This window comes from Erpetoichthys calabaricus, chromosome 15, assembly GCF_900747795.2.
Source record: "Erpetoichthys calabaricus chromosome 15, fErpCal1.3, whole genome shotgun sequence".
NCBI classification, from domain to species: domain Eukaryota; kingdom Metazoa; phylum Chordata; class Cladistia; order Polypteriformes; family Polypteridae; genus Erpetoichthys; species Erpetoichthys calabaricus.
The window spans coordinates 14,889,243-14,915,273 of NC_041408.2; the positions used below are offsets into that span (position 1 = coordinate 14,889,243).

Below are 26,031 nucleotides of genomic sequence, written 5' to 3' on the forward strand. Positions count from 1 at the left end.
TCTGTGTTATTACAGAGTTACAGGGATTGTGGAAGAGAGGTGAAAAAGAGAGTGCAGGCAGGGTGGAGTGGGTGGAGAAGAGTGTCAGGAGTGATTTGTGACAGACGGATATCAGCAAGAGTGAAAGGGAAGGTCTATAGGACGGTAGTGAGACCAGCTATGTTATATGGGTTGGAGACAGTGGCACTGACCAGAAAGCAGGAGACAGAGCTGGAGGTGGCAGAGTTAAAGATGTTAAGATTTGCATTGGGTGTGACAAGGATGGACAGGATTAGAAACGAGGACATTAGAGGGTCAGCTCAGGTTGGACGGTTTGGAGACAAAGTCAGAGAGGCGAGATTGCGTTGGTTTGGACATGTGCACAGGAGACATGCTGGGAAAATTAGGAGAAGGATTCTAAGGATAGAGCTGCCATGTAAGAGGAGAAGAGGAAGGCCTAAGAGAAGGTTTATGGATGTGGTGAGAGAAGACATGCAGCTGATGGGGGTAACAGAACAAGATGACGAGGACAGGAAGAAATGGAGAAAGATGATCCACTGTGGCGACCCCTAACGGGAGCAGCCAAAAGAAGAAGAAGAATACAATCAGCGTTATCTTCTTATATAATATGCTGCAGTGGCTGTTCGTTTGTCTGTCCAGGATTTTAAATCACCTGTAGCTCACAAACAGTTTCACCTATTGACCTGAAATTTGGTACACATATACTACGTGACGTCTACTATACGCTTTCAGGGTGATGATTTTTATTACTCTTTTTATTTTTATTTTATTTTATTGTAAAATCAACACTCGGCAGCGGCCAGCAGGGCAGTGGCGCATGCGTATGAGCGTTGTTCTCATTCCCTACCACCTTCGCCATCACTTCCCCTACCTCTTCATATCTTAAATCATTCTTGAGGCAGATTGAAGACTTAAGTGCCAGCTTCAATGAATCAGTTTTAACATGAAAGATGCCGACGGAAGAAAAGAAGAAGCGGGTAGCTGGGGTGGAGAAAAGAAGAGCTGCTCACAAAGCAGCAAGCGCATCAACCTCTGAGCAAACGAATGCTAAACGTACAGAGAAAGAAAGAGGATGAAAACTATAAGTCAAGTGTATTCACCGCACGTTATCGTGCAGTACGCTGTTACTGGTATTCAATAAAAAGGTGGATGATTAAACTCTCTGACTTCAATCTAGAGTCTGCATATTAAGTAGCCACTATGGGTGCTCCTCTCACATGATGGGACTAACATGCAATGCATAAACTCTGCAACAGGCTGTAAGCTATTGCACATAGGCGGTTCTGTGCCTTTTGAGTGTACAAAAGTATCTATCTATCTATCTATCTATCTATCTATCTATCTATCTATCTATCTATCTATCTATCTAACATACAGCGAAGCTTCAGACTGATCGTCAAAACTAAGTATTTCTAGTGGTCTTTCTAATTCCTCCAAAACAGATCCTTATGCCAGTAACCCTACTATTTCTATTACATTACTGGAATCTTGCTTTATTTGAAGAAAATACATGTGTATTGTGACGAATGGAACCCGGCCGGGACGCACCTGCTGCTTATATTCCGGGGGAGCAATCATGGGCAGCTCAATACCTCCCCTGGGAAGCTTGGTGGCAGCCTCCCTGGCCGACGGCGATTCCCCAACCTCCCTCAGGGCTCCATGGGAGATGGAGTCCTCCACAGCCTGGTTGGGGCCCGGGTGGCCGCTAGGGAGGGCTGTCTTGATTCAACAGCCGGGATGGACGAGTCTTCAGCCCCACCCAGAGGTGCAGTTGGTTCCAGGTGGTCAAACACCTGGAACACTTCCGGGTGGGCTATAAAAGGGGCCAGCCACCACCACTTGAGAGCCAGAGTCGGGAGGAGGAGGACTAAGCCTGAGGAGGAGTGGTGGTAAAGGAGAAAGGATTGTTGGTGTGTCTGTTAAGTGCTTTATGGACTGTGTATTGCCTGTGGAACACGGGAAAGACATGCGCCCACGGGTGAAGAAAAATAAAACCAGTGTTTATTTTATACGTGCCTCTGTGTCGGGTCAGGCGCCTATATAGCAACTCTGTTACAGTATGCTCTACTCATGTTCTTCATAGTCTCCTTAAAGTATGTGGATTTCCTTTCACTGTTCAAAGACATGCCATCGAGTCGACTGCCAACAGTAACTGCCACCATTTCAGAGAGTGTGGATGTGCAAGTCAGTGTATCTGTTGTGGACTGGTAAAATATGACGTATAATGAACATACTTGTAATCCTGCCTGCTTGCATAAAACTGAAAATACCAACTGACACATTTGCATAGTAATAGATAAATGACAAAGGAAATGTAAGTGAATGTAAACCATAACTTTAATCCAGAGAGAGAGTCACCATATTAAGTTGTCACCAAGACCACTCGCCTCACTTGACGGGACAAATATGCAATGCATAGACTCTGCAACAGACTGTAAACTATTGTGCATAGCCAGTTCTCCGCCTTTTGACTGTACAACATACAATTCCAAACTATAAGTACAATACCAGGTCCTGTCACTTGCAGAAATTCTCAGATGATACTGTACTTATGGGGTGTCCTGATGAGTATAAGTGATACTGAGGATGAGGATAAGTGATACTGACTATAGGAGTCAGGTGGAGAACTTTGTTTCTTGGTGCAAAGAGAATTATGTGCATCTTACTATTAGTAAAACCGAGGAACTGGTTATTGACTTTCACTGCACCAAAGAGCCTCTAATGTCCAATCACTATTCAAGGAGTGGATGTAGAGGTGGTCTGCTCCTACATGTACTTGAGGATCCACATCAATGGTAGGTTGGACTGGTCTCAGAACACAGAGAATCTATATAAGAAAGGGCAGAGCAGGTTCTTTTTCCTTGGGAGACTGCATTCCTTCAATGTGGGAAGTGACACCCTTTACATCTTCTACAACTCTGTGATGGCCAGTGTGATTTTCTACACAGTGGTGTGCTTGACTGGTAACATCACTTCAAGAGAGGCTTATTGAATTACCAAGTTAATTAAAAGGATGGGCTTAGTTATGGGACACAATCTGGACCCCCAGGACATCGTAGCAAAGGGGAGAATTAAAAGAAAACCGAGTGCTATTATGACAATGCTGCACATCGTATCTTTCACACAAGAGCACTGAGGAGTTTCAGGCAACACATTATTTAGCAAAAGTGCGTCAAGAAACACTACGGGGGCTCCTTTATACCAACAACAATACGTCTGCATAATGTCTCACTGGGTCCGTGACAGCCAAATCAGAGTTTTATGTGCTCGGACCACAGTGCGTGTGTATTTATTTATCTATCCATGTATGTATGTATTTATTTATTACTTTTATATAAAAAGCCAAATATCCCCTTGGGGGACAAATAAAGTTCTATCTACTGTATCTAAAGTTCAGATTTCTTATGTGCCTTAATGACATCTGACAAAAAAATGAAACGTTAAAAGACAATCAACTTTCCACTTACCTTTTAATACTATCAACAATTCGAATGAGCCTGAGTACCCTCAAAATGAAGACAATATCCAGAACTTCCCGGCTGTTATAAACTTCAGCTGAAAAAAGGAAAAAGGTTAAAATAACCCCCTTTATTTTACTAAAATCCTACTTAAAAACATTTACAACTTCCTCTCAAAATGATGGGCTGACATCCTGTCCAGGGTCAAAGAAAAGATGGCTTTGTGCAGATTGTAGACAAGATGGGCTGTGGTCTTTTCAACCCAAATGGAATACGACTGATTTCAAAATGAACAGATGCACTAGATTATAAGAGCACATTGACAGGAGTTATTTTCAAGGTTCACAGATTCCCTCCCATAATTTAAAGATGTGTTAGGCTAGGCAAAGACTGACAGCAATTCTGGGTGAACATGAGTGTTTGCATGAATCTGCCGTGTGACAGACCAGTCTCACTTCCAGGTTTGGCACCTGTCTTGGTACTGGTGCTGTCAAAATAGGCCCTGGGCCCCTGTCACCATGTAATGGAAAAGGTTGATCTGGAAATAAAGAGAAAGATGTTAAAAAAAAAAAAATTAGTAGTCTACTGTCATTATTTGCTTTATGTTTTTTTGTGGATATATATATATATATATATATATATATATATATATATATATATATATATATGGAAGAGAAGGTCTGTGATACGGTTTGCATATTTGCAGCTGGAGATCCACGAAGGGAGAAAAAAGAATCACCTATCATAAAATAGTTTTTATTCCTGAGCTTTCAACCCCTATCAGAGGTCTTCATCAGAGGATAATGCTTAGACTTACAAGAATCAAAGGCAATATATAGTAACACATCAAGTGGGGGTTAGGAGGTGACTAAGTCCGTATGATCGGGGGGGGAGGGGGGGGGGTGGCGTTGGGTTTGTATAGTTAATTTATTATGTACATGTTCTTCTTAAGTTTGCATATGCTGGATTTATGTCCAAGTGTCTGTTGATGGCGTTTTCATCTGATAGCCAAGACTCGGCCAACTCTCTGGCACTTTTAGTACTGGCCTTAAATTTTACTTTTACATTGTCCCAGTTGAATGTGTGTCCTGTCGATTTAGTATGTGCATAGATCAAAGATAGTGCGTCCTTTCTTCTGACGGCATTGCAATGTTCCTGCTCACGTGTTGAGATTCTTTTTGACGTTTGTCCTATGTATACCGCTGAGCAAGAATTGCATGGAATACTATAAACTGCGTTTCGTGTTTCTGCTGTCGATTTCTTGTTTTTAGCATTAAACAGGACCGTGCGCAGATTGTTCGTGGGTTTGTGTGCTATTCTGATGCCCCACTTGGTCAGGATGCGCGCTGTGCCTTCTGACACATTGTGGTGATAAGGGAGTGAGTGCCAGGTGGGGTGGGGGTATCTCATAAACGGAGCTGCGTGAAAACCCTATTCAAACGAGTCCACACTCATTGTAATACTAAGGAAACAAAAATTAATGATAGACGCTATCTCTTTCACCTTTTCACCTTGAACGGATACTCAAAAACATTCATTAATCGGAGCCTACACAGCAGACGCCAAATGAATCAGCAAACAATCGACTTAAATCAGAACCCCCACCCCACCTTGATCATACGGACTTAGTCACCAATCCCACCCCAAGTATAAATATATATACTAGGGGGTTTCCACCTGCTTGCTTCGCTTGCCAACCCCCCGGCCTGCGCTACATGCCAGCCACTTTGCATCTCTGCCACTTGCGTTGTGAAGAGGGGGGCTGAACTCACCCCAAGGAGACGTGGTCGCTCCTCTGAAAGCCCTTCTTAAACGGTGATACAATGAGAAACAAATACAGTTTATTTATTTTTTTTTTTAACCTTCTCTTTACTTGATCAGCTGCTAGCTTGCTGCTGCTGCCATGCCACGTGATCTGCTTCTCACATGGCACTTCGAACGTTTAAAAGCCTGTACAGCAGCTGTCCTCCTCTTTGTCTTTTATTTCCGTGGTTAAATCTTTTGGCACAAAGTCCGTCTCGCGGGACGTGAGTTCTTGATATTTTTTAGTTTATAATTTAAAAACGGAATAAGAATCTGAAAATCTAACAACATCACATTAAAGTGTGATAAATTCTGAAAAGAATTATACCAAACATATATATGTAGGTTTTAAAATAAGCATGATTTAAAGCGTGACAAAAAAACGTGATATAAAAATGTCACATAAAATCGTTGCACAAAATTGTTGCACTTTTAGGCTTAGGATTTTATATATATATATATATATATATATATATATATATATATATATATATATATATATATATATATAGAGTAGATATATACATATATATTTTGTTGGACACTTGCACGTGGGGAGGACACTATGCAGTAAAAATTTCTCTTCTCTTCTCCCCTCTGCGGAAAGGAAGACTGACGTGCTACCAACCATGATGTCAATTCCTGCGTCGCTACACATGAACCTGCTTCTTCCTCCCAGAAACCACCAAAACTGGAAGTGCAGCCATCATTTAGGAAGAAGTCTCCACTATCACGCATCTCCTAACACATGTTTTTTTGCTCCTTTTGTGTCATTTTAATATATAGGATTTACCTTAGTGGTCCCCCAGACCCTTTATGATTGTCTGTCTTGATCTGACAATATATGAATATAAAAATATAAAAAATATATAAATAAATATATATATATATATATATATATATGTATATATAAACAAATAAACAAATACATACACACACACACACACACACACACACACACACACACACACACACATACATACATACATACATACATACATACATACATACATACATACATACATACATACATATACTGTATATATATATATATATATATATATATATATATATATATATATATATATATATATATATATATACAGTATATATATATTCATTGCATTCGTAGTCTGAGTCTCGACAACCTGAATTGTGTGGGTGGTTACCTACCAGGTAACGCTTGTGGTTGTTCTGCCATTCGGCAAACATCCGCCACGGTGCCTGAGCCCAAATGAGGGAGAAACACGTGTTGCGTATTCTGCTTTATTTGACAGTAAACTATGCAACATTCCATGATCTACTTCTCGCAACTGAAAGAGGGTACCGTGGCGGATGTTTGCCGAACATTAATGTAATGTAATGTCAAATAAACGAAGTACACGCCATGGCGCAGTGTAAAGGGACTTCGTCTCTGATGCTGACATCCGAGGTTCGATTCCCCGAGAGGGGAGCAGTAGAGTGTGTACGCCTGGTGAGCCCAAATGAGGGCGAAACCCGTGTCGTGTATTCTTTGCTTTATTTGACAGTGAACTATGCAACACACACACACACACACACATTTTATATATATATATATATATATATATATATGGTTGAAATAGTTTACTGTCAAATAAATGCAAAGAGTACGCGACACGTGTTTCGCCCTCATTCTGGGCTCATCAGGCGTACACACTCCACTGCATTCCCTCTTGGGAATCGAACCTGATGAGCCCAGAATGAGGGCGAAACACGTGTCGCGTACTCTTTGCATTTATTTGACAGTAAACTATTTCAACCATTCTATGATCCGCTCCTCACAAACTGAGGGCACCGTGGCGGATGTTAGCAGATTGCTGGCCAACCACAAGCGTTACCTGGTAGGTAACCACCCATACAATCAGATTGTGACACAGACTACGAATGCCGTGAATATATATATATGCACACACAAATATACATACACACACACACACACACACACACACACACACACACACACACACACTTTGTATACTTAGAGTCAGATGCATAAATAGTCTGTCTTGGGGTTCAATGTGAAAGTAACTGAGCACAACACATCAGTGTATCCCCTCTGCACTTCCGTCTTGTTTCAAGAAGGGGAGCTCGACCAACAAGAAGGGCGCTGATTTCATCCAAGCCCTGACCTTTTTCCCACTCCCACTGCTTTGTAGAAGACACCATTTATCCACTGACCCAAACACTTCAAACCTCTGTTAAACTGGGTGGCCAGTGACTCCTAAACTCTTGCTAAGCTTTGGTGCCTCCAATCTTTGCAGAAACAGTTACATTTTAAATATCATTATTGTTCTTATTATACTGTATAAAGTATATGTGTATGCATACGCAATAACTGTGTGTGCTATTATTGTGAATGACAGCAAAGTAATCAGTGACTTTAAATTACAAGTTGATGCTGTAATTGTGCCCAAATATTTTTTTACCCAAATATATGAAATGCCAGCTGACCATATAGGGAACAGATAATAATGACAACTTAGTTGTGTATGACAAAAAACAACAATTAAGTGAATATTCTAACACAAAATATATTGTCACAATTGATGAATTATATTCCTAAAATCTACCAGTCAATTGTAATGAGCAGATTAGTGACCACTAGATTAACGGGACTGTTTACAATATGGCTCTTTAGATTAGGTACCCGAAAAGAAAATGCTGATATACTGTATCTTAGACTTGAAAAATCTAAAAAACACAATCTATGTCCAACACCACTCAATTGTTAACGGTTCTTTTAGAAATAAATATCATGAGGCATTCCAATGGTGGGCACACATACTGTAGGTGACTGGTAAAGAAAATAGGACAATCTGTACCAAGCAACTTATTCAGGGAAATTCTGTATCAGCGGCCCGATTTCAGTATCATGCAGCAGGAGGGCCATAAGAGGAGAAGAAATCAGTAGCTGCAATGTAGCATAATTGTTAGGCCGTGTTTAGCTGTCAATTCAGCCATAAAGGATATGGAAATTTCATGAATGTCATGGAAACTAGACACAAATTTTAGACTTGGAAAAAGAAAAAGAAAATGGTTGTCATTAAAGAACAAGAACGGACAGAAGAGGACAACCAGATCATGAAGCAAGCTTACTGTTCTGGGCAGCAATGTATGCTGCAACACACCAACCACATGCAACATTCAGATTTGAGCATTTCCTTGACTGAGGAAATTATAGGTCAGTTATCTAAACTTTTATAATGTGCTAAATTATTCAAAAAGAAAAACACATCCACTGAAAGCTCAAAACTTGGCCTACGATGCAGACACAGATCCCATTACACGAATCTGATGCATATTCATGAAGACTGGCAAATTAAAATTGGTCTTGTAATTGTACACTTATGTTTATAAGATACAGAAAAAGAATTATTCAAGGCGCTTTAGAAAAAAGAGACTCTTTTGTTGAGGTTTCATTTTACTGTCATGTTATGTCAAAACAGTGGACCTATGAGGCTATGCCTTTCTCCCTTGGACTCTTTTAGTCAGTCAGTCATTGTTCAACCCACTATATCCTAACACAGGGTCACGGGGGTCTGCTGGAGCCAATCCCAGCCAACACAGAGCACAAGGCGGGAACAAACCCAGGGCAGGGCACACACACACCCACACCAAGCACACACTAGGGACAATTTAGGATCACCAATGCACCTAACCTGCATGTCTGTGGACTGTGGGAGGAAACCGGAGCACCCGGAGAAAACCCACGGAGACACGGGGAGAACATGCAAACTCCACTGTGCCACCCGGAATCTTTTATGTAAGGTTTATTTAAGTCCCTTAGAGTAGATGTGTCACATTAAGCTCCTGAAGGGTCAGAGTCTGTGGGTTTTAATTTAAGTTTGGTGATGCTGTTTTATATTTAAAAAAAATCCCCCCCTTTTTTTTTTTTCGGTGGGGTCATGGTGACACAGCGGTTAGCACTTATACCATATCCATCCAGCGTCTTAAAGTAGGCCACAGCTTTTGGTTATCGTCCAACAGATAGATAGATAGATAGATAGATAGATAGATAGATAGATAGATAGATAGATAGATAAAAGTAAAAAAAGATAAATTAAAGAGTGATAACAATGCTGATAACAATGCAGGTATATAGACAGACAATGACTTTGTATAATTTTAAAGAGTCGCATAGTGTGAGGGAGGAACGATCTCCTCAGTCTCACACTCACTTTCCTTATTTCCTTGTAGTTGTCATTGGTCATTATTTTCCAGAATGTAATGTTTTCCTTATGAAAGATATTATTGATTGAATTTTATTATTACTTTTCAGTTTTCTGCAGTATGTAATGCTTAAGTCGCCCACAGTTGGCATCTCCTCCTTGAACCCAATCATTGATTGTCATGTACCGAGATGGACCAGCAGGGCTACTCAATTACATCCTGGAGGGCAGCAGTGGCTGCAAGTTTTCACTTCAACCACTTTCGTAATTAGAACCCATTTATTTACTACTAAAGCAATATGTTTTTGGGCTTTGTTTTAAGTAACTCGTTTGATACGTTTCAGAGCCCTTAATTGCCTATTTGAGTTTTAAACTGCTGCATTTAGGTTCTAATTGTTTGCCTGTTTTCTTAACCAGCCTTCAGTTAATAATGAGGTGAAAACGACAAAGGAACGAGCAACTCCCAGAGGTTGTCAAGGTTCCCTATTGTTATCGGAGTGATAGTATAAATGTTGTCACATACATTTATTTATTTATTTTGGATTTGCATAGATTTTGCATGTGTTTGGTTAGCAGTTCTAGCTAAGATATATTTGGTTGCTGAACATTTCTTTTTGACGTTTGACTAGCATTTCAGCTTCAATGACAGCGCTTTTAGACTTCTGGATTACGACACTGGCCTGATCTCCTTGCCCAACTCATTGAAATATGAGGCGAGACACAAAAATAATACAGTGATCCCCCGCCTATCACGGAAGTTACGTTCCAGACCCACCAGCGATAGGTGAAAATCCGCAATATAGAAAGACCATATAAATAAACATTTTTTTAAATAGTTTAAGCCTTAAAATGCCCATCCCACACACTTTAAACACATGTAAACTTATTAAAACACACTTTGTAAACACATATGATGTGGATGTCGGGCTAAGGATATGAGTAACATCTCTCTATTATAAAACATTTTAACGTCACGCGAGACAAGGCAGTGAGACAGAAGAACAGCTGCTTTACAGGCTTTTAAATGATCGATGCGCAGAGTGACAAGCAGAACAAGCATCTTGGCAGAAGCAGCACAAAGCCAGTAGCTGATCTGTCCACTTCTGCTTAGTGTGTGTTCAGCTCCACCCCCCTTCACAACGCAAGTGGGAGAGACGCAAAGTGGCAGGAGTGTAGCACGCCTCCGGGGGGTGGGGGGGGGGGAGGGTTAAGCGAAGTGATCAAGACCAGATCAACTCGGACAGACATTTTGACAACGCACAAGACTAGATATTACAACCTTAGGAAGCAAAACCCGTGAGACGGTGACCTTTGCACATCACGCCCAACTTACAAACAATTTAAAACAAGTTCACAGACATCTAACTTAGCAGTTATTGGAATGCTTTGGGCAAACACACTTCATGTGTTCCCAGCTCTTAAAACAACGACAAGCAGAACATGCAGCTTGCCAGCAGCAGCTGCAGAAAGCCAGCAGATGATCCGAGCAGTTCTCCTTAGCGTGCATTCAGCCCTCACCCCCCTACTCCTCCTCCTCCTCCTCCTCCTTCTTCTTTAAAACGCGCAGAGCAACTACCAGAACAGGCACCTTGGCAGAAGCAGTAGCTTATCCGTCCACTTCTGCTTAGTGTGCGCTCAGCTCACCCCAATTCACAAAGCGAGCGTCAGAGACGCGAAGTGGCAAAAGGACAGCTGCTGTACAGGCTTTTAAGTGATTGACGCAAAGCGCGACAAGCACAACACACAGCTGGCCAGCAGCAGCAGCAAGACACCAGCTGAACTGATCGCATCTCCTTAGCGAAGTTCAGATGCCCCCTTCACAAAGTGAGCAGCGTTATAAGTCCCGTGAGAAAGAGATTTAACCACGCCTGGGGCAAGAAATAAAGGACAAATATTGTTTTTAAAAAAGTTTTAAAGTAAAAATGAAAATAATGCATATGTAACAATTCCCATGAAAATAACAATCTCTTTAAATTGTATATCCGGTAAACCAAACCCGGGGGTGGTCGAGCGAAGCAAGCAGGGGGCGGTGCCCCCTAGTAATAATAATATTAATAAATCTGCGATGTAGTGGGGGCGCGATAGCTGAACCGCGATATAGTGGGGGATTACTTTTTTTTTTTTTTTTATATTTTTATTTTATTAATTTTCATTGTAATCATTCCATACAAACAGATCCATTTATAACCCAACAAATTTGAAAACAAATCAAACCCCATCCCTGAGAAGGAGAGCTTAGCTAAAGGAAAATTTCTTTAAGCTTTTTAATAAGGCAACATTAGACAAAAGAAGGGGAGAAGTAAATATCTATATAAATAAGAGATGGAGAAGGGAGTTAAATACAATAATAGTTAATTCTCTTATTCTAAAATAATATTGATTAAATCCTGCCAAGTTTTGAAAAAATTTTGTACAGATCCTCTAACTGAAAATTTGATTTTTTCCAATTTCAAATAATATAAAACATCAGTTTCCCACTGACTTATAAGAGGAGAATTAGGATTCTTCCAATTTAACAAAATAAGTCTGCGTGCCAAGAGTGTAGTGAATGCAATCACCGTTTGTTTGTCCTTCTCCAATTCAAGTCCATCTGGAAGGACACCAAACACAGCTGTTAGTGGGTTAGGAGGGATTGTGATACTAAGGCTGTCTGAGAGGCACTTAAAAATCTTTGTCCAAAATGATGTTAGTTTGGTGCAGGCCCAGAACATGTGACCCAGTGAGGCAGGAGCTTGGTTGCAGCGCTCGCAGGTCGGATCCTGGCCTGGAAACATTTTGGACAGTTTTAAGCGAGACAGATGAGCTCGATATATAATTTTTAGTTGAATAATTCTATGCTTTGCGCATATAGAACTCGAGTGAATTCTCTGCTTTGCTACCTTCCACTCCTTTTCTGATATATTGATTAAGAGATCTTCTTCCCAATGTCCTCTTGGATCTTTGAAAGGTAGGGACTCTAATAAGATTTTATATATTGCGGAAATAGTTTTTGTTTCCTCGGAATTGAGCAGTATTTTTTCCAGCATTGTGGAGGGTGCAAGGTGGGGGAAATCGGGCAATTTCTGTTTAACAAAATTTCTAATTTGAAGATAGTAAAAGAAATGTGTAGCTGGGAGGTTAAATTTTGAACGTAATTGTTCAAAAGATGTAAATATGTTGTCTATATAAAGATCTCTGAGCATTTTAATCCCAAAACTTTTCCAGGTATTAAAAACTGGATATACTTGCGAAGGTTGAAAGAGGTGGTTCCCTTGCAAAGGTGCCACTGATAAAAGATTTTCCATCTTAAAATGCTTCCTAATTTGGTTCCATATTCTGAGTGAGTAAAGCACAATTGGGTTATTAGTATATTTGCGATAACTTTCATTTATTGGAGAGCAAAGCAGGGAATATAAAGAAGTACTACAGGATTTTACTTCTATTGCAGACCAAGCCTGTGTATGTGCATTTATTTGTGTCCAGGTTTTTATGGCTTGTATGTTTGCTGCCCAGTAATAAAACTGAAAATTAGGTAAAGCCATGCCACCTTCTGCCTGAGGTCTTTGTAGGGGCGCTCTTCGGATACGTGGGTGTTTTGAGTTCCAAATGAATGAGGTTATTATTGAATCTAACTGTTTAAAAAACGATTTATTGATATATATTGAAATGTTTTGAAATAAAAAGAGAAGTTTAGGAAGGATATTCATCTTAACAATGTTAATTCTTCCGGCTAGAGTGAGATGAAGGGTTGACCATCTATGCAAGTCTTGCTTAATTTTTTCCATACAGACGCCAAAATTTTGTTGATAAAGAGCTTTATGTTTACTTGTGATATTTACCCCTAGGTATTTAAACTGATCTGCTATGGTAAAAGGTAGGGTGTCTAATTTAATATTATATGCTTGTGAGTTCACTGGAAAGAGTATACTTTTATTCAGATTAATTCTAAGACCAGATATCTTTTGAAATTCTGTTAGTGCTGTTAAAACAGCAGGGACAGTGTTTTCTGGGTCCGATATATATAAGACCATATCATCTGCATATAGAGAAATTTTCTGTTCCAGTCCTTCTCTGACAATCCCCTTTATCTGATGAGAATTTCGGCAGTGAACCGCCAGTGGTTCAATAGCGATTGCAAACAACAGTGGCGACAAGGGACATCCTTGTCTGGTACCACGTTCTAGTTTAAAGTAGTCTGAGCAAATTTTATTAATACAAACTGAAGCTTCTGGACTGGTATACAGTAGTTTAATCCAAGCACAAATATTCGGGCCAAACCCAAATTTCTCCAATGCAGTGAAAAGGTAATTCCATTCGATCATGTCAAATGCCTTTTCTGCGTCTAATGATAGTAATATCTCTGGGGTGTTTGATTTTGCTGGTGAATATATAACATTAAACAAGCGTCGGAGATTTGAAGATAGATGTCGGCCTTTAATAAATCCAGTTTGATCTTGTGATATTACCGAGGGCAGCACTTTCTCCATCCTTCTAGCTAGGATTTTTGAGAGTATCTTAACATCATTATTCAGGAGTGAAATTGGTCTATATGATGCACATTGTAACAAGTCCTTATTTTGTTTAGGAAAGACGGTGATTAATGCTTGTCGAAATGTTTGAGGTAGTATTTGGTGGTCTTTAGCTTCTGTAAATGTTACCAATAAGAGTGGAGCTAGCTGAGTGGAGAATTTCTTATAAAACTCTACGGGGTAACCATCAGGGCCTGATGATTTCCCGCTTTGTAGTGACTTTATAGCGTCTAGTAATTCTGTTAGCGTTAGAGGTTTATCTAGTTCCTCAGCACTTAAAGCATCTATTTGTGGTATTTGTGAATTATCCAGAAATGCATTAGATTGCGTGTTGTCTTCTTTGGGCTCAGTGGAATATAAAGACTTATAGTAATCTCTAAATGTGTGCATTATTTTATTATGGTCGATGATTTCTTCTCCATTCTTGTTGGTGATTACTGGTATTGCATTGTGAACTTCTTGTTTATGAATTTGTTGAGCTAAAAGCTTATTAGCTTTTTCTCCGTGTTCATAGTAATGCTGTCTAGACTTATAAATAAGTTGTTCAGTTTCTTTAGTTGTTAAGATGTTAAGTTCTGTATGCAAGGCCTGCCTTTTCCTGTGAAGAGCTTCACTTGGACGCCTGGCTTGTTCTTCATCTATTCTAGTAATTTCATTTCTTAGCTCTGACACTTTCTTGGTTTCTAATTTATTTCTATGGGAAAGATATGAAATAATCTGGCCTCTTAGGAAGGCCTTTAGAGTTTCCCAGAGTGTTCCTGCAGAAACCTCTGTAGACATGTTTGTCTCTAGGAAGAAGCTGATTTGTTTGGATATAAATTCTGTGCAGTTCTCGTCTGCCAATAAAAGAGGGTTAAGACGCCATCTGCGAGGTGAGTACGAGGGGCTTATTGATTTTAGCTCCAAGACTAGAGGGGCATGGTCAGAGATAACAATTGTGTCATATTTGCATAATTTAATTGTAGGCAGGAAATTATTATCTATAAAAAAATAATCAATTCTTGAGTAGCTATAATGCACTGGTGAGTAGAACGAATATGTTCTTGAGTTTGGGTTAAGAAACCTCCAGGGGTCTGATAAGTTGTGATCCTTTAAAAACTGTGTAATTATCTTTGCAGTATTAGATGTCGTCCCCCCTGTCACAGGAGTCCTATCTAAGAGTGGATTTAAAACACAGTTAAAGTCCCCAGCCATTATAATTTTATGAGTGTTCACACTGGGAATGGATGCAAATAGATTTTGCATGAATTCCTTATCATCAACATTGGGTGCATAAACATTTATCAAAATCATTTTACTGTTATATAAGTTGCCCATGACCATCACATATCTCCCTTCAGGGTCCGACACTACCTCTGATGCTACAAAAGGAACTGTTCTATGTATGAGAATTCCCACCCCTCTAGTTTTCTTTATAAAGCTAGAATGGAACATTTGGCCAGTCCAGTCTTTTTGTAATCTGAACTGATCCTTGGTTAGTAAGTGGGTCTCCTGTAAAAATACTATTTTAGCGTTTAAGCCTGTTAGGTGAGAGCATACTTTCTTTCTCTTTAATTCGTGATTCAGGCCTTTAACATTCCAGCTCACAAAGTTAACTGTCCCATCATGGAGACATTGATTCTGAGTTTTTAATGTCATTTTATAGTTTTAATTGGTAATATGGCAGTTTTAATCTTAGTTTCAAGATTCCCCAGGAGTTGTTGCATGTTAGCCTGTTGCTGCATTGATATTTATAATTATAAGGATTATAAGAATAGATTAGATATAACCTGCTCTCCTTCTCTCCCCCCTTTATCCCCCCACCCCCCCATTTTGCCTCCCCACATGAGGCTAGACCCCACTTCGCGATGTTCCAGTCCTCTGACATACGAAGAGACAGAGCACGTCCAAAACAAAACAAACCCCACCCTGCAGCGGCGTTACAGAATTAAAACAGAGATATCTTTTACAGTTAAATCCTTAATACTATCTGCCGAAAATGTTCTCATTAACAATATTTAATCTTGAACCAATCTTCAGCGCTTTTAAGTTAAGATATTAAGGTTAAAAAAAAAAAAAAAAAAAAAAAAAAACAACCCTGGGAGTGATTTTAAAAACTAGTCCAGGATAAACCTGGTAATTCATACTGTAATAGTATAATGGTAATTGTATAAATAGTAGAACAAGCATTAAACCAAGGGTATGTAGTTAAACAGTCTACTTTAAGGTATAGTAAAATAAAAAAAATAAATAAATAAATTAATTAAAAAAAAATAAAATAAAATAAAAAAAAAAAAAAGGAAAAGAAATAAAAAAAATAAATAAATAAAACGAATCCTACTTTAATCACTTCCACATTTTCACACTCACGTCTATAGCTCTATAACTCTGATTAAAACATAAACATATAACATATAAAGTCCAGATATAAAAAAAATTTTAAAAAAAAGAGAATAAGAGATGTATAATTATAATACCAGTCTTTTTAAACATGGATCCAGCGATCAGATCATCGGTCTTTCCCGTGCCTTGATAGAATACGGCTCTTTAATTTTAATTAACTTTCAAAAAAAGTGTCGGAAACAGCTTCTTTAATTCTTTTTCAGCTTCTTCTTTGCTGAAGAAAATATAATGTCCGTCTTGAACTTCCACTTTCAGTTTGGCAGGATACAAGAGGCTGTATTTGATATCGGCTTCCCGTAGCATCCTTTTAATGTCGTTGTAGGATCTGCGTTTTGCAGCTGTTGATGGTGAGAAGTCGGGAAAAATACGAATAAGATTATTTTCGAATATAATCTCTTGCTTGTGTCTGAGAAGTGCCATCACATCAAGCTTACATCTTAGTCGTTCGAAGCGGACAATAAAAGACCTAGATTTAAAGGCGCTTGGTATCTTTGTGCGATAAGCCGTGGCTATCTCATTGTCGAGTTTAAAGTCATCTCCAATTATTTTAGACAGTAATTCTACTGCAAATTTCACTGGGCTTGAGCTTTCTCGTTTCTCAGGTATACCCTCAATTCTTATATTATTTCTTCTGCAACCATCCTCCAGGGCTGCAAGTCTGTCTCCAAGTTTTTTGTATTCCGAGTTCGCAGCTGTGGCTTTTTCATCGGCGTTAGATGCCATTTGTTCCGCTGTTTCCACTCGAGCCGTGAGTCCCTGCTTAACGTCTTCCAGCTGGTCTGAAACGTCATTAATATGATCATCAAGCCTTTTCAGTTTGGAGTTAGTTTCTTCAATGTGTTCCACTAATTTCTCCAACATGCCTTTAAAGTTCACGTCGAAACGTTCAAATAGACGCGTTTCCTTATCTTTGTTATCCTTCTTGAGCTCAGTGGCCACCTTCTTAAGATCATTTGTGTTATCTTTCTTAAGCTCATTCATGGCCGTAACCATGGCAGTGGCCAGTGTAGTGTTCATCTCTTTCTGTGTAGCTATCTGTGTAGCTATCTGTGTAGCGATCATCTCTTTCAGTTCGGACAGTTCGCTTCTGCTTTCGTGCTCCGCAAGTGAAAATGCAGCTCCTGTTACAGGCTCGCGATGAGTAGATGAGAGCACGTCCTGCAGAGCCCTTTCTAGTCTCGAATGATCCTCAGTAATCGGCGATCCCTCGCGACCTGTATCACTTGCGCCTTCGCTCCCATTTTCACTCTCGACTGGAGACGATACAATGGAGCGGGGCCCCAGGAATTCTGCGCATTCTTCTGCCTGTTCCAGGTCAGTCTCCGTGATGCCATACCTTACACCTGCACTCAGGCCGGAAGTCTGTCCGGACTTCGATGCAGCTTTAAGTTTCTTTTCTGGTTCTTTCTGACTTTTCTTCTTGTTACTCATGCTTGTATATTGTAGTGGAAGTTCCTTGGTCGGGTTAAATACAGGATACCTCTAAATAATATGAAATACGTGGGAAAATAAAGCCGCTGCTAGCGGAGCTCTGCTTCAGACGTCCATCTCCTATAAACGGACCAAACCAACTCGTAGTGGGGGATTACTGTATATATATATATAAAAAAATACTTTTTAAAAACCACGCTTACATTAAGTTAAAAAGTGAACTAAAAAGTAAAAAATAAGTCTGTCATGCACCACTCATAAAATAAAAGCGTGGGTGCTTTGCTAAGATTTTATTGAGTGATGAAAAGTGCCCACGCTTTTATTTTACGAGTGATGTATGAGAGACTTATTTTTTACTTTTTAGTACACTTTTTAACTTAATATAAGTGTGGTTTTTAAAAAAGTATTTTATACAGTGGAACCTCGGTTTGCGAGTAACTTGGTTTACGAGTGTTTTGCAAGACGAGCTAAAATTTTTAATAAATTTTGACTTGATAAACGAGCAAGGTCTTGCAGTACGAGTAGTATGTATACACTTTGTCTGCTGAGCGTCATGTGATCACAACTGAGCTGATGGTTCTTCTCTCTCGCGGAAGGATTGTGGGTAATCGTCTCCTGTTCTCCGTCTGAGTCGGCGTGCCTCAGTCATATAGTCAACATCCGTACGAGCGCATACTGTTTACTACAGCATTGTGACGGTGTGTGCATGTGTGTGCTGTGACGTGCGAGTCCCCATCTTGCACCCGAAAACACAAAGCTGAGTCTCAGTACTTTAGCGACACCAGCTTTATTCAACTTGAAACAGAGACAGCGCAGTTATTTATTGTAGCGAGACCTGCCACTCTCCTATACACAGACACTGCGCAATTATAATGTTCCTTGTATCACCCATCGACGGCATAGCATGTCCGCGATCTTTTCAGATTCGCTTTTACGGTGAACTGCTACAGCGCTGGGAGACTGCGATTGCTTTGGGACGCTCTTCTGCGTGTCGTTCCGTTGGGTGGAATCCCACAAGAGTTTAGAAACTCACTCACATCAGCCATGATTCTTTTCAAAGGTAAAGTGCAGGTTAATTTCTTTTATGTATTTTTACTTTATATTTTGTATTAATCATTTTTATATGAATAGTTTTGGGTTGTGGAACGAATCATCTGAGTTTCCATTATTTCTTATGGGGAAATTCACTTTGATATACGAGTACTTTGGACTGCGAGCACATTTCTGGAACAAATTATGCTCGCAAACCGAGGTTCCACTGTATATATATTATTTCCAACTTTTTAGTCTTGGGTATGTTTTAGTATAATTTTGTAATCAATATTTTAACACTTCCTTTAATATTTCTCTCCATTACTAGCGCCATCTATTGGTGAAATCTTTAACTATTCTTCATATGAAAATTTCATTTCTTAATGAACATGGATTAATTGATCAATTCATGAAACTGATTATTGATTCATGTATTGTCATCGGAAGTGAGTAAGTGTGCAAAATTTCAAGTCATTTGGACAATAGGAAGTGGGTTAAATATTGATTACAAGATTTATACCAGACAACAAACAGGTGAAGTTAAAAGAAGCGTGGTAATAATAATAATAAAAATTACTGGATTGATAAAAAAATATATATATTTATTGATGAATTACAGCATTTTAAACATTGCCACCTTCTATATACTCCCCCTCCTGATCTCTACACCGCTTCATACGCGTCTTCCATTGATTGAAACAGTAATGGAAGTCTTCATGCTTGAGGCGCTTCAACAGGCTTGCCGTTTCTGTGTTCACTTTATCCATTAAAGAAAAATGTGTTCCCTTCAAGTCACTTTTGATTTTCGGGAACAAGTAAAAATCACAGGGAGCTAAATCAGGCGAATAGGGAGGATGATCAAGGACAGGAATGTTTTTGTCAGTCAAAACCTGCTTTACAGAAAAAGCGTTGTATGCGGGAGCGTTGTCTTGTCTGGTCTTGCTGTTCGATTTTTTTCACCTGACCTTATCGTGGCAACTCGTGTAGCGATTGTTGTGCAAATACTGACTGGGCTATTCACCTAGCCGGTCAGCGGTTTGAAAGGGCGTATAGCAGGGGATGTAGTTCTATGATTCACGTCCAGGTGACCCCCAGACAGTTTTCCAGGAAAGCCCCAAGCCCAGTCCGGTTATTTTTGTGTCTCACCACGTATTTCTTTCTAAGACAGTACACCACTGTTATGAATAGGCTTTTTGCTTACTGCTGTGTCTCACTTTAACGTGCTTCCATTTAAACCGGTGTACATGCATCATGAAGTAATAAAATGTTTTGAAGTCAATGACAGAGAAAGGGAGGACTAAGAGGGGGTCCGTGTACTTTTTGGTATTTGAAATTTCAGTTCAGAAGCAAAAATGAAAATGAAAGAAATTTTCAGATTTTGATTTTTGATTAAAGAATAAAATGGGGGAAAATAAGGTATTTTTTAATTCCATGGTAACAAATAGCAGTCATAAACTTAAAATTGTGATTCAAATAATGAAAGTGTAATACCTCAAAAACAACAAAACAGATGCATTTTCATTGTCTGAAACCAGAGGTACTTATTCTTCTGCGCAATTTTTGACGACACGTGCGAACAGTCCTCCGCACAACACATCGGCCGACGGCCATGAAGTTACACTGCATGGCATCAGCAGAGGATGGACCATTACATTGTTTTTTGGAACAGTAAAAGATTGACACTCCAGGACGGTCTTATATTCATTTTTGCTCCAAAAGATGCACTAGGGCTTATTTTCAGGGGATATCTTATATTTATTCATGTACAACAACATACATTTATCCAAATATAGTCATGTCATCTTCTTCTGGAATATCGTCATTACTCTCCACATTCAAACCCTGAATTCCAGCCTGAATTTCTTGCTACATCAGCCGCTTTTAGGATCCTCCAGGATCGATGTGCGCGCTTCGATGTTTGATGAACGTTTCGATGTGGAGAAGCAAAATGCCGACATACAAATGTATTCATGTTGCTTTGATATTCAAGCGTTGCATATTCCCCAAAGTAATGACGCTATATATTTTAAAAGCATCACATACCATCGTCTGTGCCGTCTTTTTTTTTTTTTTGGCACCTTCACAATACCATCAGAATGTACGGCGGCATATTTGAGCCACAGAGAAAAAAAAATAAGGACATAATGAAAATGTTTATTTTGTGATTAAAGTGGAAATTTCACCTTTAAACTTGAAATGTCCTCTAGTTTACTTTGTCATTAAAGCAGACCGTCGTAAACGTCATCTTAAAACTGACCCAGTTATTAAATTGCTACGCGCTTCTGGGTCTTCCTCCTGACCTGACAGCAGCGGCAAGCAGCATTGCCACACAAAACACATTAAATTTATAATATTCCAGCTCTCTGCACATTTAGAATTCTTAAATTTATACTTGATATCAATTTCATGATGAAATCCATTAAAATATGTATGTTACATTTTACAGATCAATCGTTAAGTTTGTTTAAATAATGAAAACTGTTAATAGTTACACATATGGGGTGGCACGGTGGCAGAGCGGTAGCGCTGCTGTCTCACAGGGAGTCACGTCCCTTGTGATCCCTGCCTGGAGTTTGCATGTTTTCCTGGTTGGTTTCCACAGTGTGCTCAGTTTTCCATCCAAAGACATGAAGGTTTGGAGATTTGGTGAAGCTACAATGACGGCAGTGTATGTGAGTGCTTGTGTTCACCTTTCCGATGAGCTGATGCCCCGTCCAGAGATTTAGTTGTTTTCTGCTGGAATAGGCGCATCCCCGAATTGATGGATGTAGTCATTAAACGTTCTTTTCAGAGATATTGTGGCAAGGTTTTCCTTGGACTTTAATGGATGTTTCGGGCACACGCGTCACATCGCATGCAGTATAAACCTGGCCTTAGGCACCTTACTTTTCAGCTGACAATCTTGACAAGGGCTTATTTTTGGGGTAGGGCTTATATTACAGAGCAACCTGAAAATCATATTTTCGGGGAAACACGGTAAGACTGGAGGTTACAATCCCAGGGGATGTAGCCACTTCCAGAAGGTCGAGGCAGTGCTGATAGAAGGCTAGGATCACCGGTGAAGAATTTAGTATCAAAAATATCATCGATATATATGTAATCAGCCACCTCAAAATAGCATAAAATGACACTCCATGTGCCCATAGTATTGATCCCCATTTTTTCAAAGTTTTGTGAAAAGTAGTAACTTTGATCCCACAAAACCCATTACAGGGTGATAAGGCATGCACAATCTCAAGTCCTTCTGATCAATTTTGCCAAAATAAATGTATTGTTTTACTCTTTATCATACAGGTGTAACATCTTGCACAAAATATGGTCCAAAAATTGCCTAAAAAATAGGGTTTAGGGGGCCAAGAATGAGTGGAACCCCAAAAACCACAACATCTTGCATAACTAATCATCAGCATGAGTATATATGTATATATATATATATATAAATATATATATATATATATATATACACACACACATACACATACACATACATACACATCCTAGCCATCCCCCTGCGGCTCCGCCCGTGTATAGTAGTGAAACAGGACAAACTTTAAAAATCAATAAACAAACAGGTATCACTAGCAAAGCAGAGATACAGTGCATCTGGAAAGTATTCACAGCGCATCACTTTTTCCACATTTTGTTATGTTACAGCCTTATTCCAAAATGGATTAAATTCATTTTTTTCCTCAGAATTCTACACACAACACCCCATAATGATAATGTGAAAAAAGTTTACTTGAGATTTTTGCAAATTTATTAAAAATAAAAAAACTGAGAAAGCACAACATGTACATAAGTATTCACAGCCTTTGCCATGAAGCTCAAAATTGAGCTCAGGTGCATCCTGTTTCCCCTGATCATCCTTGAGATGTTTCTGCAGCTTCATTGGAGTCCACCTGTGGTAAATTCAGTTGATTGGACATGATTTGGAAAGGCACACACCTGTCTATATAAGGTCCCACAGTTGACAGTTCATGTCAGAGCACAAACCTAGCATGAAGTCAAAAGAATTGTCTGTAGACCTCCGAGACAGGATTGTCTCGAGGAACAAATCTGGGGAAGGTTACAGAAAAATTTCTGCTGCTTTGAAGGTCCCAATGAGTGCAGTGGCCTCCATCATCCTTAAGTGGAAGAAGTTCAAAACCACCAGGACTCTTCCTAGAGCTGGCCGGCCATCTAAACTGAGCGATCAGGGGAGAAGGGCCTTAGTCAGGGAGGTGACCAAGAACCCAATGATCACTCTGTCAGAGCTCCAGAGGTCCTCTGTGGAGAGAGAAGAACATTCCAGAACGACAACCATCTCTGCAGCAATCCACCAATCAGGCCTGTATGGTAGAGTGGCCAGACGGAAGCCACTCCTTAGTAAAAAGCACATGGCAGCCCGCCTGGAGTTTGCCAAAAGGCACCTGAAGGACCTCAGACCATGAGAAAGAAAATTCTCTGGTCTGATGAGACAAAGATTGAACAAAGATTGGAGGAAACCTGGCACCATCCCTACAGTGAAGCATGGTGGTGGCAGCATCATGCTGTGTGGATGTTTTTCAGCGGCGGGGACTGGGAGACTAGTCAGGATAAAGGGAAAGATGACTGCAGCAATGTACAGAGACATCCTGGATGAAAACCTGCTCCAGAGCGCTCTTGACCTCAGACTGGGGCGACGGTTCATCTTTCAGCAGGACAACGACCCTAAGCACACAGCTAAGATATCAAAGAGTGGCTTCAGGACAACTCTGTGAATGTCCTTGAGTGGCCCAGACTTGAATCCGATTGAACATCTCTGGAGAGATCTTAAAATGGCTGTGCACCAACGCTTCCCATCCAACCTGATGGAGCTTGAGAGGTGCTGCAAAGAGGAATGGGCCAAACTGGCCAAGGATAGGTGTGCCAAGCTTGTGGCATCATATTCAAAAAGACTTGAGGCTAGAATTGCTGCCAAAGGGGCATCGACAAAGTATTGAGCAAAGGCTGTGAATACTTATGTACAGTGATCCCTCGCTATATCGCGCTTCGCCTTTCGCGGCTTCACTCTATCGCGGATTTTATATGTAAGCATATTAAAATATATATCGCAGATTTTTTGCTGGTTCCCGGATTTCTGCGGACAATGGGTCTTTTAATTTCTGGTACATGCTTCCTCAGTTGGTTTGCCCAGTTGATTTCATACAAGGGACGCTATTGGCAGATGGCTGAGAAGCTACCCAACTTACTTTTCTCTGTCTCTCTCTTGCGCTGACTTTTTCTGATCCTGACGTAGGGGGATTGAGCAGGGGGGCTGTTCGCACACCTAGACGATACGGACGCTCGTCTAAAAATGCTGAAAGATTATCTTCACGTTGGCTACCTTCTGTGCAGCTGCTTCGTGAAGCAACATGCTGCACGGTGCTTCGCATACTTAAAAGCTCAAAGGGCATGTATTGATTTTTTTATCTCTCTCTCTCTCTCTTTGTCTGCTCCTGACGGAGGGGGTGTGAGCTGCCGCCTTCAACAGCTTTGTGCCGCGGTGCTTCGCATACTTACAAGCCAAACAGCCCTATTGATTTGTTTGCTCCTTTGAAGAGGAAGATATGTTTGCATTCTTTTAATTGTGAGACGGAACTGTCATCTCTGTCTTGTCATGGAGCACAGTTTAAACTTTTGAAAAAGAGACAAATGTTTGTTTGCAGTGTTTGAATAACGTTCCTGTCTCTCTACAACCTCCTGTGTTTCTGCGCAAATCTGTGACCCAAGCATGACAATATAAAAATAATCATATAAACATATGATTTCTACTTCGCGGATTTTCTTATTTCGCGGGTGGCTCTGGAACGCAAACCCCGCGATGGAGGAGGGATTACTGTACATGGGATTTCTCAATTTTTTTATTTTTAATAAATTTGCAAAAACCTCAAGTAAACTTTTTTCATGTTGTCATTATGGGGTGTTGTGTGTAGAATTCTGAGGAAAAAAATGAATTTAATCCATTTTGGAATAAGGCTGTAACATAACAAAATGTGGAAAAAGTGATGCGCTGTGAATACTTTCTGGATGCACTGTATATATGCAGGTTTTCTCATATTGGTGAGTCAGGAGGTTTCAAAGCATTCATATGTAATTCTTTTGAACACAACTGGATAAACCCTTTTGAATTCATGTCATAGTGAAGATATGATATGGTTGTCCTAAAGTTCAAGTGGCAGAAAATGAATGATGTCCCACATACCTGTATACTGAAAGTTCATGTTTCAAATGAGGAAGCAACAAGGAGTAATAAGAAATGTGCTACCACAAATTCCAAAGTGTAACAGGAGAACACTGATTGGTACGTACAGCAATCCCTAAAATACAATCAATGGACTGACTGGAGGAATGATTTGTCAATACATTCACGGTGGAAATTTCCTATTGATGGTGATGGTTTTAAGCAAGAAAATTACTGTCCATCTCATTGATTGAATACTAATTTCACACATTCGCTCAGTGCTAAATATAACAGCTATTTCTATGTGATGGCTAAAATATATTCAATTGCAAGTGTCTTATATAAAGAACACTAAGACATCATCTTTTTCACAGAATTCTAATACATGTATTGAATAGTGTATATTGACTTAATATTCATAGTTACAATGGCAAATGGCAGAGACTGAGCCAGTTGGTATCTCTCATTCATAGAACGTCAATAAATAAAATATTTGATATGACCCATTGCCCTTAACTTAAATGATATCACTTACTTGATATTAAGGTCATATTGATGATAGTGGCTAACAGAGCCGCAATAATAACAGTGGTGTCAAACCTGTGGAAGAGAAGATGTATGACTGGAGTTAACTGATACATGATTTTATGGCACTGAAATTTGCACACTAACAAAATATAGCTTTTATAAAACTGCTATATGCATAACATCTGTAAACTATGTTGCCGAGATCTCACTTGTTTTGCGATACCTGAATTTTTAAAATTTGTTTTCTCTGGCTGTTTCCTGAATCATAATCAACAGAAACACCAAAACTCTTATATGGATAAGCCAACATGTGTAGAAATCAGTCATTGACAAAGAAAGAAAGAAAGAAAGAAAGAAAGAAAGAAAGAAAGAAAGAAAGAAAGAAAGAAAGAAAGAAAGAAAGAAAGAAAGAAAGAAAGAAAGAAAGAAAGAAAGAAAGAAAGAAAGAAAGATTTTAAATCATGGAACAGAATAACTGGAGTCAAGCTGTGATGTGATTTTCTATGAGGCACCACTGC

The 26,031-nt window shown here is 39.6% G+C and overlaps 1 protein-coding gene across 1 annotated transcript in view; it reads right to left on the minus strand.

Moving 5' to 3' along the window:
• Positions 1 to 26,031, minus strand: part of tpcn3 (two pore segment channel 3) — a 143,809-nt gene that overhangs the window by 16,831 nt on the left and 100,947 nt on the right. Inside the window, exons 12-13 of the mRNA XM_028820525.2 lie at positions 25,521 to 25,585; positions 3,468 to 3,555 (exon numbers count right to left, since the gene is read on the minus strand). Of these exons, the coding sequence (XP_028676358.2) occupies positions 3,468 to 3,555; positions 25,521 to 25,585 (153 nt within the window). The remainder of the gene's footprint in view (positions 1 to 3,467; positions 3,556 to 25,520; positions 25,586 to 26,031) is intronic.